Raw genomic sequence first — 11459 nt, 5'->3', positions numbered from 1 at the left:
ATCATGTTTTCCAGGGCAGTTCACTTCCTGCACGTCATCGAGAACAAGGTACAGATAGAGACTTTGATCTGCTAGTTACTGTTTCTTTTGTTCCTTAGCCTTCTTGCTTTCTTGCAATCTGATAGTTACTTGTAACTCAAACTGACACTGGGCAAACTCTGGACTACGTCTTGTGAGGTCTGCTAAGAGATGCAGTAGTTTGTGGTGGGATTCAGTGTACATTGTTTAAAATTGCCCGGGTGCTCTACAGGAGAGTTCAGGGTGATGTTGCGCTAGGTGTCTGAGTCAACCAAATATTTTGTTTTGCCCTCTCCTGCTTCCAGCTGCCCACGTTTCCCTCCTTCTTTGCACATGCTCTCCCTCTGGCACACCACCTAATTAAAGAAAAACCTTCTTCTACCCCCTCAATTTTCTGTCCTTAACTGTGGAGCTAAGGAAAAGACTGGTGAAAAGGTCAGACATGCCCTGGAGCTGGTAGAGGAAATGACACAGAGGTAACACCTGAAGAGGGGCAAGGGGAATAGGACCATCCTTTTTTAGCAGCTGGAGGATACTGAATCAGCCCCACCTATGGAAGTGGCAGCTTTCTCAATGCCAATAAAATCTCTAATCTCTGCCTGCTAGGGTGGAGCTGGAAATTTCTTGGCTGGAATTTCAAAAAACCAGCCACACAATTAATTTATTAATTATAAGACCAGCATTAGGCTGGATGCAGAGAAGCTGCTGTAAGAAGTCAGTGCTTGAATTTCATTAAGTGTTTGTAAAGCTTGTTGTGAGACCATTTGAATTCTGCTTGAAACCCCATTTGATTATTCACTATGGAGACAGGCCGTATCTTTCTATTACATTCATGGAAAATGTGAAAACATATTTCACTGCAAAACAACACAGGACCTTTGACTGAATAAGCTACACAGCTTCTGCCAGGGTAGCCACTTCACTTCAGCCGCTCTGGAGCAAGTGTGGGTTTTTCACATTCTGCTTAAACTGAACTTCTTTAATTTTTTTTTTCAAAGATAGAGGCATTCTTGCCAGAAATGAAAAAAAAAAACCCACCAAAAAACCCCCAAAAAACCAACAAAAAACCTATGCCTTAAGCTTTCCAAGGGGGCCTAGTGAGAAAAATAACCTGATTATAAAGGATGACATATGGATAAATTCAGACCAGTTGGAAAATCTCTACAGTAGAAGAATCAAATGTTAATAAACAAGAATTTAACAGAGTTAACTTGATTTCTTCCAAATGGAATTCTGCCCGTAAGGGAAAAATGACTTTGAGTGGGGAGGAGGGAATGACCTACTCTTAAATTATTTCCTTTTTTACCTAGATACTGTAAATAGATAGCCTTCTTATACACACACTTCAAAAAGACACACTTTTTCTTTCTGGCAGATTCACAAATACAGTACTGAAAATAGGAGTGAAGCTAGGAGCAGGGAAACAGTTCATTTGTTGTTAAACTTCCCAGGGAGAGGAGTTGTCACCTGCACAGTGTCCTTTGCTGGCAGAATGTCTGGGCATGGGCAGGCTTTCACAGTGAACCCCACACCCTCCCTCTGCCTCAGTTTCCGTTGCTCAGAGGGCTCCAGCTGGACAACTGTCCAGGAGATTCAGGGCCAAGAAATGTCTTTTTCCAAGATGCATCATGTCCTGAGGCACTTTCCTTTGACCAAATGCTTTGATTTTGAATTTTCTTGTAGGCAAGCTAAAGATACTCCCATTTAAATGGGTCTTAACTGAGAATAAATAGTCTGCTCTTTCCCATTTTAATAAATAACAAACAGTCCAGGACAGGTGATTGCTGAAGTATCAAAAGGCAGGTGCTTAGTATGAATGGATTTTAGAATGGAAGGTGAAAAATTCTCAAATTTTTTTTTTCCTTTTTATGCCTCATACAAAATCAGTTACTTCTCTGTAGAGATTTATTTTCAGCTGAAGAAAAGGGGAAAAAAATAACCTTACTCAGATTACCCCAGGCACATATAAAGCATCAAATGTGTCACAAACTTTGTTCTGTGGAAATGCAGAAGCAGCTGAAAAAACAAATGGGAAGATTGAGAAGGGGATTATTTGTAAGCAAAAAACAGTGCCTTCCCTACAATGAACAGGCTTGGAGGAATAATGGAAGGAATAATATTACTTATAACTCCTGTGCAGGCTACCATTTCTGAAACATATTTGTTCATTATGCTTTGATGTGGAGAGGAAAAGCAGAATAGCATCCTTTGGGAGAAAAGTTGTGTATCAAATAATAGGGGATGGTAACATGATTTCTCCTGAGAAGATTTTACCTCCTCATAGTTACTACGGCAAAGAAAAATATTAGGATTCACTAAACAGAAAGCAGTAGTTAAAGCATCTCCCACTGTGAGGCAGAATCTAATATAGATTAACAGCCCTTCTTTAAAAAAAAATAATAAAGCAATGAGATGTGGGGGGTTGGGTTTGGGTTCTTTTGGGTGGGAGAGAAAGGGGTGTTTGGAAAGTGATTTCAGTGGAACAACCATGTAACTTGCCCTACTGAAAGCCACTAGTGGGTTTCATCCTGATCTTACACATTACTTGGCTATGGGCGTTACAGGGAGGGCACAGGACAAAGGAAACAAGATGAGAACTCTTTCTAATGCAGGGAGTATTGTTAGAGACCCCAGCTTTTTCAAGTGAGGCAAGAAAACTTGTCCCTCTTGCACCACTTTGCCAGAGTCACTCCAGGCACCAGAGCTGTGCTTTGCAGTCGTGCACGGCAGCACCAACCCATAAGGACTCTGTCAGTTCATCATGCTTTCTTTAAGCCCATAGAACTTGCATATCTAGAAAAACCTACTAGCACCACACACTTTTGTGCTATGTAGCACGTGATAGCATCACCCATGAGCAGATTTCCCTGCACAGATTAGAGGTCTGTCCTGTTTTTGCAGGGAATTCACTGGAGAGAAAACCCAAACATCTGGATTATCGTCTTTCTTCAGATTTTAAATCCTATTGCTACTTTGGTTTATTCTGTCCATCACCTCATACCTTCTGGAAGGATACACCTGTCAACAGAATGGGCCTCTGGTTTGATTTTTAGACTAACATGTCATGCAGTTTTATACTTAATGCAACCCAATTTTTGATTTATATAGGCACTTCATGAATCGTGAGAAGAGGAGAATCATTATTGTTCCCACTTCAAAAACTGGAAAACATCTGTTGGAAAACAGACGTAAGCTTACAATCCCATTACAAGTTTTGAAATATCAGACCACATACTGGATTATATTTCCACAACACTGTTGCTACAATGATTTAGACTGAGGTTCGAGAAATAACCAGGAAAGGGAAATTAGGATAGAGGGCATCCCAGTGCTACCATGACTCCTGCCATTTCTATTCCAATTAAACCTGCATGCTGCCTTGTTTTTACAGCCTTATTTATCTTTACCCTCTTGCACTTAACAGCAGTCAAGCACTGATTGTTTTTCTTGGTCAAGACACTCTACTAATGTGCTTAAAAATTCCACACATTTAAGAGACTGAATTAAAATAAAATGAAGAGATTGTTCATGTCCCCAACAACATCAGCTCTAATTGTCAACAGAGGAGAATGCTTCCCTTCAGGCCACAACTGATCTATTGAAATGAGAATAGATTGCTATTAACTATTAACTTGTATCTCAACACAAATCTGTCATTATAAGTGGCTTAATCTGCAGACCACTAAATTTGTATTATCTATCCCCATTTCTTCCAAACAGGGTGCCTCATGCAAGACCTTTAGCCCTAAATGTATTGTTCATTACATGAACAAATACAAATCTTCACCTAGGAGAGGTTAAGGCAGTCAGATAACCTCATCTGAAATCCTTCCAGTGGTTCTGCTTTCTTTGTGAAACAGAAATATTGCAACCACAAAGACCTGTGAAGACACTTCTTTGTTGTTTGGCATATAGCAGTCAGCTCCAGTTTTTATAATGAAAGATCTCCTGGGCAATAAATACAGCTAAAGATCAAAGATAGACAAAAATAGGTACTGCAGTCCCAGGCCCAGAATGAGACTCAACCTCTCTTATATTTGACTACTGTTCCTACCAGGCTTTGAACCTTCCCTTCAAATCTTTCACTATCCCCTTTTTCTATATTTCTCAACTCCTACTGAAATGATGGCTTGATTTTTAATTTTTAATGATTCTGATTGGCAAATAAGACATGTAGAATTTATGAAAGGACATGTTTCTTTATAGAGTATTTCTATTTCTGGGCTTTCTTCCTCTAGAAAAAAAAAAAAACAACAAAAAACAGGCTAGAAACAACAGCAAGCCATGTAGGATGGTGTCCTACTTTCTAGTAAAGGAGCTGTAGTGAAATGTGTCACTTGGGTAGCTATATTTAAGGATTAGCTAGAGACAGAGTGTAATTACACTAAGAATTAGATGCTAGACATGTTGAATACTAGTGAAAACTGCTACAGTGTCACAGCTGAAAGGAAGATCTTTACTATCAAAGACCAAAGTCTTCTCTTTTGGTGAAAACTGTTTAGATTCATTTGCTGACTCAAAGCTATGATCAACAGTTTCAAGTGCAACCCAGCTAGGTAATTTCAAGGCAAGGTTACTGTGGCAACCAGATACAGTGTTATTTCCCCAAAGGGCCTGAGGCAGCATGTATTAACTCAGTTACTAAAAACAACCTCAATTTGTCTAATGTTTAATCCTAGAATGGCTCAAGTGTTAAGAAATACAAGTACTGTTGTAGGTATACGTGGCTGTATTTGTTTACTGACAGTCCAGGCAGTTTAAGAGCTCTCACTCCTCTGTACACCAGAAACCAAACCTACAGATGAGAGAAAAGCTGCAGCAAGTGCCTGTTGTCCTGCACACAGCAGCGTGGCCAGGCCCATCAGCAAGAACAGTGTACATTCAGGGCAGTGCCCACAGGCAGAGGACTCAAAACAGGCAAGATATTAGTTATGCACAGCAGCTCCCTTTTCATTCTTTATTCCAGTAATGCCTTGCAAGCATTTCAGCAAAGGATCACAATAGAGGCTGCACACACGTGAATACCAGCCCTTTCAGAGCAGTAAGGACTGCAGTAATTGCAGCACTGGTAGCAGTTCTCTTAGCAACACATTTTCTAGTGCAGGACCACTCCCCTAAGCGGTGTTTGAATGAACTAAGAACTAAGCTTACATACTGGACAACTGCTAAACTCCACAAGGGATTTCAGTCTTGCTCTGTGGGAGGATTAGGATCTATGAAACTTTGCTAACTGCTGTTAAGAACATTGTAGATTCATTCAGGGTTCTTGCATCCTATAAGAACATAGGAACATCAATCTCCCCTCCCTCACTGCAAAGAAATGACACTTACCTTTGCAAAGATGCACAGCAGGGTGCACCTGCACTGCTCTCCCCTGCCTGGGTGGAGGTTCATCTCCTGCTGCAGGGATCAGAAGCAAACAATTGCCCTGTAAACATGTTAACTTGGACACAGCTGTTGTCAGGGGATCTACAGGTAACTAAGATTACATGGTGTGCTCTGGTACTATATGGTACCTTTGAGCCTAGAAATCTGCCCATCACCTCCTATCTCCTAAAGGGAATTGATTGCCCTGTAGAATCAATCCCTTTACAGTTACAGGCAGGTTAGTGGCTATTTTTGGGAAACACAAATTTTATTCTTGAAGAGAAAAAGCCTGGGTTTTTACTTGAGCTCTCAAGTTGCCTGCTAGTACAAACCTGTGCTTCTCTGCATAGAATTTTTGTATTTAGAGAGGAGAGTTGACGGGAAGATAAGCGAGCTCAGCATGAAGTCAAATCTCAGTCAGCCACCCATATGCCTGTACTATAGTCCCTGGAACAAGTTAAATAAGCTGCTGAATGGCAGTAGGGAAGCCTGCAGCTATCCTGTCAAATGAGTTTTGACAGCCTGCAATGTGGAATTCAATACCTTCTCTCTGACCTCTCTACCATGTATGTCCATAAAGAGGAATTGCACAATTCAAGTGCAGTGACTTGTTTTTATCAGATACAGCAGCTTTTGCCACAACAATTAGCTAAGCTGTTAAATACAGGAGTTTCTACAGTTTCCATGTGCTGCTAAATTCACAGCCTGAGAATTCTTCTTTTATTGAGCTTAACCTTACACTGAGGTTCAGGAATAAACTGAGAAGAAAGCTACAGAAAACTACACAAGAATTACTTGCTTAATCTAGAGAGAAATAAAGTAGAGGAGACAGTTTAGGACACAAAAAGCCTTTATGTTTGAGAAGTTAACCATTTCAACAGAAGACTCTGAAGTATTTTGCAACTACTGTTACATTGGACAGTCAAGGATACAAAACTGCTGACATAAGCAACAGTGGAGAGCACCAAATTAAAAAATGCATGCTTCAGCACAACTGCACAGATTCCTTCTCTCAATGAATACTTGCCTGCTCAGACTATACTTAACTCCTACCCATCTCAACTTTACGCCTCATCCTCCTCTCCTTCCTCTTCAAACTCGCCCTGCTCATCAGCAGTGGCATCCTGGTATTGCTGGTACTCGGAGACCAGGTCGTTCATGTTGCTCTCGGCCTCCGTGAACTCCATTTCATCCATGCCCTCGCCGGTGTACCAGTGCAAGAAGGCCTTGCGGCGGAACATGGCCGTGAACTGCTCCGAGATCCTCTTGAAGAGCTCCTGGATGGCCGTGCTGTTGCCGATGAAGGTGGCCGACATCTTGAGGCCGCGCGGGGGGATGTCGCAGACGGCCGTCTTGACGTTGTTGGGGATCCACTCCACAAAGTAGCTGCTGTTCTTGTTCTGCACGTTGAGCATCTGCTCGTCCACCTCCTTCATGGACATGCGGCCCCGGAAGATGGCGGCCACCGTCAGGTAGCGGCCGTGGCGGGGGTCGCAGGCGGCCATCATGTTCTTGGAGTCGAACATCTGCTGCGTCAGCTCGGGCACCGTCAGGGCGCGGTACTGCTGGCTGCCGCGGCTGGTCAGCGGGGCGAAGCCCGGCATGAAGAAGTGCAGCCGTGGGAAAGGCACCATGTTGACGGCCAGCTTGCGCAGGTCGGCGTTCAGCTGGCCGGGGAAGCGAAGGCAGGTGGTCACGCCGCTCATGGTGGCCGACACCAGGTGGTTGAGGTCCCCGTAGGTGGGAGTGGTCAGCTTCAGGGTGCGGAAGCAAATGTCATACAGGGCCTCGTTATCGATGCAGTAGGTCTCGTCCGTGTTCTCCACCAGCTGGTGCACGGAGAGGGTGGCGTTGTAGGGCTCCACCACCGTGTCCGACACCTTGGCGAAGGGCATCACGCTGAAGGTGTTCATGATGCGGTCGGGGTACTCCTCGCGGATCTTGCTGATCAGGAGGGTGCCCATGCCGGAGCCCGTGCCTCCGCCCAGCGAGTGGGTCAGCTGGAAGCCCTGGAGGCAGTCGCAGCTCTCCGACTCCTTCCTCACCACGTCCAGCACAGAGTCCACCAGCTCGGCGCCTTCTGTGTAGTGCCCCTTGGCCCAGTTGTTGCCAGCCCCGCTCTGACCTGCAGGGCAGACCACAAGCCACGTGCCACATCAGCACCCCGGGGACACACACAGGTGATGCCACTGCCCCTTCCCTCTGGGCCCCTCCCCTCTCTTCCGTCCCCACTCTGCTATGGGGATTCAGGCTCCCCAGGGTCACTTGCATACTCGCTCCAAGCCTTTTCTCTGTGTGGAGTTCCAGGAACTCCGCCGTGCCACAGTCACTCACCAAAGACAAAGTTGTCGGGACGGAAGATCTGTCCAAAGGGGCCGGAGCGCACGGAGTCCATGGTGCCGGGTTCCAGGTCCACGAGGATGGCACGGGGGACATACTTGTTACCTGTGGGGGGAACCAGCAGCAGCAGCGTTACAGCCCTGCAGCAGGCAGCCGGTGTCACAGGAGCCCTGCTGTGCTCCCTTCCGCTTCCCCACGATTTGCTGCTGAGGTCGTGGAGGGTGTGGGAATTTGGAAAGATCCAGGGATGGGGAAACAAAGCAGCCATTTAAGCTGTGCTGGGGTGTCATCCACTGTGGGGGGGGCTGGGGGATCCCCTGCCTGCACACCCTATGCCCCCTCCCTCGGGAAGCTCATTACAGAGGGGCATTACCCGTGGCCTCATTGTAGTAGACGTTGATCCTCTCCAGCTGCAGGTCGCTGTCCCCGTGGTAGCTGCCCGTGGGATCAATGCCGTGCTCATCGCTGATAACCTCCCAGAACTGAGGGGACAGACGGGTGGTCAGTGCCGCCACGCCCCTCTCTCGCCCCCCGGCCAAATCCCCGCCACGTGGCGCGTAGGGATTCGCCGCGCGTGGGTGCTGCCCCCCGGCCAGACCGAGCCGCTACCGCGCCCTGCACACCCCCCACCGACGGGAGGGGTGTGGCACCGCCCCGCCGCCCCTTCCCCCGCCCGCCCGGGACCCCTGCAGCCCGCCAGAGGCAGATGGACAGCAGCCGATGTCCCCGCCCTACCCTTCTTCCCAAAGGCGTGCCGCACCCACGGCGCGGATGCCCTACCGCGCTTCCCCCTAAGGGGGAATAGCCAGGAACCGTCCCGCATGCACCTCGCACAGACGGGCGAGCCCGATGGTGCTCCGTAGCGGGAAGTCGCGGTCCCGCCCTCTCGATAGCGCTCTCCCCGGGACGCGCGGAGCCCGGCGGAGCGGGCACCGCCCCACGCGCGGAACCCCGGGCGGACGAGCGGGTGGCAGGTCCGTACCTTGGCGCCGATCTGGTTGCCGCACTGCCCAGCTTGGATGTGCACGATCTCACGCATGGTGCCGGTGTCTGAGGGTGCCGCCCCGCTACTCCTGCCGCCTTCGCCGCCTGCTCCGCCCGCTCCCGCACTCGCCGCTGCGGCGGCCGCGCCCCTCGCAGTCCCTTAAATCGGGCGCCGCGCCCCGCCCCGCCGGTGACGTCATGCGGGAACAGCGCGGAGCCAATCAGCGGGCGGGGGCGGGGCGGGCGGGCCCGGGCATTGTGTCCCGCGCGGGGGGCGTGGCCGGGCGCGGGGGCGCGGCCGGGGCGTGGCCGGGGAGCGGTCGGGGCGCGCCGCCACCGCCCCGGTCCGGCGCTGACAGCGGGGACAAAGGCGCCGAGCGCCGCGATGGGGCCGCCGAGCCGGGCCGGGCCGCCCACGTGTGAACCGCGGAACCTCCCTGCGGCCGCCGTCCCACCCTTCGCCCTCCCGCGGCCGTCTCCGCCGCAGCCTTTTGTTCCCCGTGAAGCGCAGCCTTCCCTGCAGCAGCAGCGGGCGTTGCCGTCGGGGGGGGTGGGAGGGGGAACACCGCGGCTGCCCCCGCCCCCCCGCCGGTGTCTCCGTTCACACGGTGCCGGCGGGAGACTCCCTCCCCCGTGGCGGCACCGTGCACCCGCCGGCATCACCAGGCGCCCGTGGTTGCCGCCCGTGTGCCCGCACAAGCCCGCACTGGCGGTCAGGAGCCCCGCGCCCTGGCCCGGGTTATCCACCGGCACGACGCGGGTGGGCTTCCCTCCAGCACAGGCTGTGCGGTGATCCTGTCCACCAGCCCTGCCTGCCCTCGAGCGGTCCCCGCCTGCCTCGCCTCGGTGCTGAGCTCGGCTTCTCTTTCTATGCCTACAAAGGTCGGATTTGGTCCGAAGCTGAGCCAGGAGCCGCTCTCCAGCCAAGCGCGCTGCTCTGCGCTGTCCCCCGTCCGGCCGCAGCCACCAGCGGCCCGCCAGCAGACAGACAATGGCGCGGGGGCTGCTGCACAGGGCCGGGGGCTGGAGGGGGGAGGTTCCCTCAGCTCTGCAGCAAGCGGCTCTCGCTCCTCGTCGCTTCGTTGCGGATTTACAGATGCTGAGGGATGAAGAAAGGAAGGGAGGGGGGAGCAGGAGAGGGTTGAACATGTGGTCCCCAGAGATGATTTCTTGTCCCTCACTCTGTTTTAGAGCATCCCCGTGTGTCACCGCGGGCATTACAGCGGTGGCGGGGCAGGGGTCGTGGCAGCGGGCAGGGCACGGCACTTGCCCGCGCCGCCGGAGGAGGAAGAGGTCGCGGGGAAGAAGAGCACGGGCAGGGCGGCACGGTTCCCGCCGTGCCTGGTGCCCTTCGGGACGGTCATCCCGGCGTGTCCGCTCCTCCTCGGCATCGCCTGATTCTCACCACGGTCTCGGTGTGCGTGTGCAGCGAAGGGAGGGCGCGGCTCCCTCGGGAGGCTGCTCCGAGCAACCGATAGCCCAGGCAAGTTCCTCGTAGCCAGCGCCGGGCGGGACTCCACTAAACCTCGTTTTAGTGACCCACTAAATGTAGACTACTTCATCTATTCTACACCTCAGTTACTCTAGACGTGCAAATTAAAGCACATCACAATTTTCAACCCGTATTTCTTCGGTATATTTCTTCTTCTTTCCCCCTCCTTTGTTCTACACACGTGCTGATGTTCCTAATCTCTCTAACCTGGTTTATGCAGATCGATAACCTTGCCTATGGATTACTCCAGATCTGATTTTACCTTCTTCCAAGGCAATTTTCAGCACAACCCACTTTCCTCTGATTGATATTCCAATGCATCCACACCTTTCTTTTGTTTGCCTTACGGTGAGAAGGCAACCCATTTCCAAAAGGCGTGCTGGAAAATACAGCCTCACGTTTGTCTCTTCAGTAGTGATTTCGAGAAAAATTAATCCGATCGTTTGCAGTCCCTGTGAAATCTGTTTTTACTGGCCCAAGCCAGGAACAATTTAATTATTTGGTTGACTACGCTTCACAAACCATGTGTAGCTGTAATTCCAAGCGAACATTTTTTTGTGGCATGCTAACTGCATAATCAACATCCTCATCTATAATTATTTGTTCAAGAATAGCTTGCAGATTAGCAGCTCCAGGGAACCACTGACCGCTCCAGGTAATGATTCAAATTAATGCCAGCCTTTCCCATGGCTGTGGCGGGTGTGCTCCTGAAAACCCTGTCACAGCAGAGCTGGTGCAAAATACAGGTACTCTGATTCTTTGCTACTATTATGTCCAAGTATCCTGCCTGTTGTACACTGCAGATTAGTTTTTTTACGAGGAGAATAACTGACTTTTCGGTGTGAAGGGGAGTAGCTGATTTTACACATCCTCCATACCTACACTAAGCTCATCTCTAACAGCTTGAGGCTTCAAAGGAAGCCATTTTAAAATCCAATTCAAGGAAAACAGATTATTAACAGTGGAGGAAAGAAACCCACCTCAACAGCTTTGCCTTAAAATAAACTAATACACCTCTTCGAAGCAGGGGGGATTCAAGTATATCTACTGTATAGAACCTGTTGAGACTGTAAGAAAAATAGGTGAAATGTTTATTTTTAAAATAAATAGCTGCTTTTCAGAGGGATGAGAGAGGAAACCTAGGTCAGCTTTTCTGCAGCCCCTAGACCAGACTCCTTAGAGGTGAATGCAGCCGTTCAAGTCACTTCGGGAGACTTCAGACAAAGTCCATTTTAATTCTAAGGTGAGTGTTTGCGAC

General features: G+C 49.6%; 1 protein-coding gene across 1 annotated transcript; it reads right to left on the bottom strand.

The window, feature by feature from the left end:
- Positions 1–6217: 6217 nt before the first annotated feature.
- On the bottom strand, positions 6218–8856 carry LOC115913606 (tubulin beta-2 chain-like). The gene is made up of 4 exons (XM_030965734.1): positions 8708–8856; positions 8099–8207; positions 7720–7830; positions 6218–7510 (listed from the first exon to the last, which is right to left on the bottom strand). Exons 1-4 carry the CDS (start codon positions 8762–8764, stop codon positions 6450–6452), a joined length of 1338 nt encoding a protein of 445 aa, XP_030821594.1. The 5' UTR covers positions 8765–8856; the 3' UTR covers positions 6218–6449.
- Between the last annotated feature and the right edge of the window lie 2603 nt (positions 8857–11459).

The sequence above is a fragment of the Camarhynchus parvulus genome, chromosome 2, assembly GCF_901933205.1.
Source record: "Camarhynchus parvulus chromosome 2, STF_HiC, whole genome shotgun sequence".
Lineage (NCBI taxonomy): Eukaryota > Metazoa > Chordata > Aves > Passeriformes > Thraupidae > Camarhynchus > Camarhynchus parvulus.
This window is presented reverse-complemented; position numbering and strand designations above follow the sequence as displayed.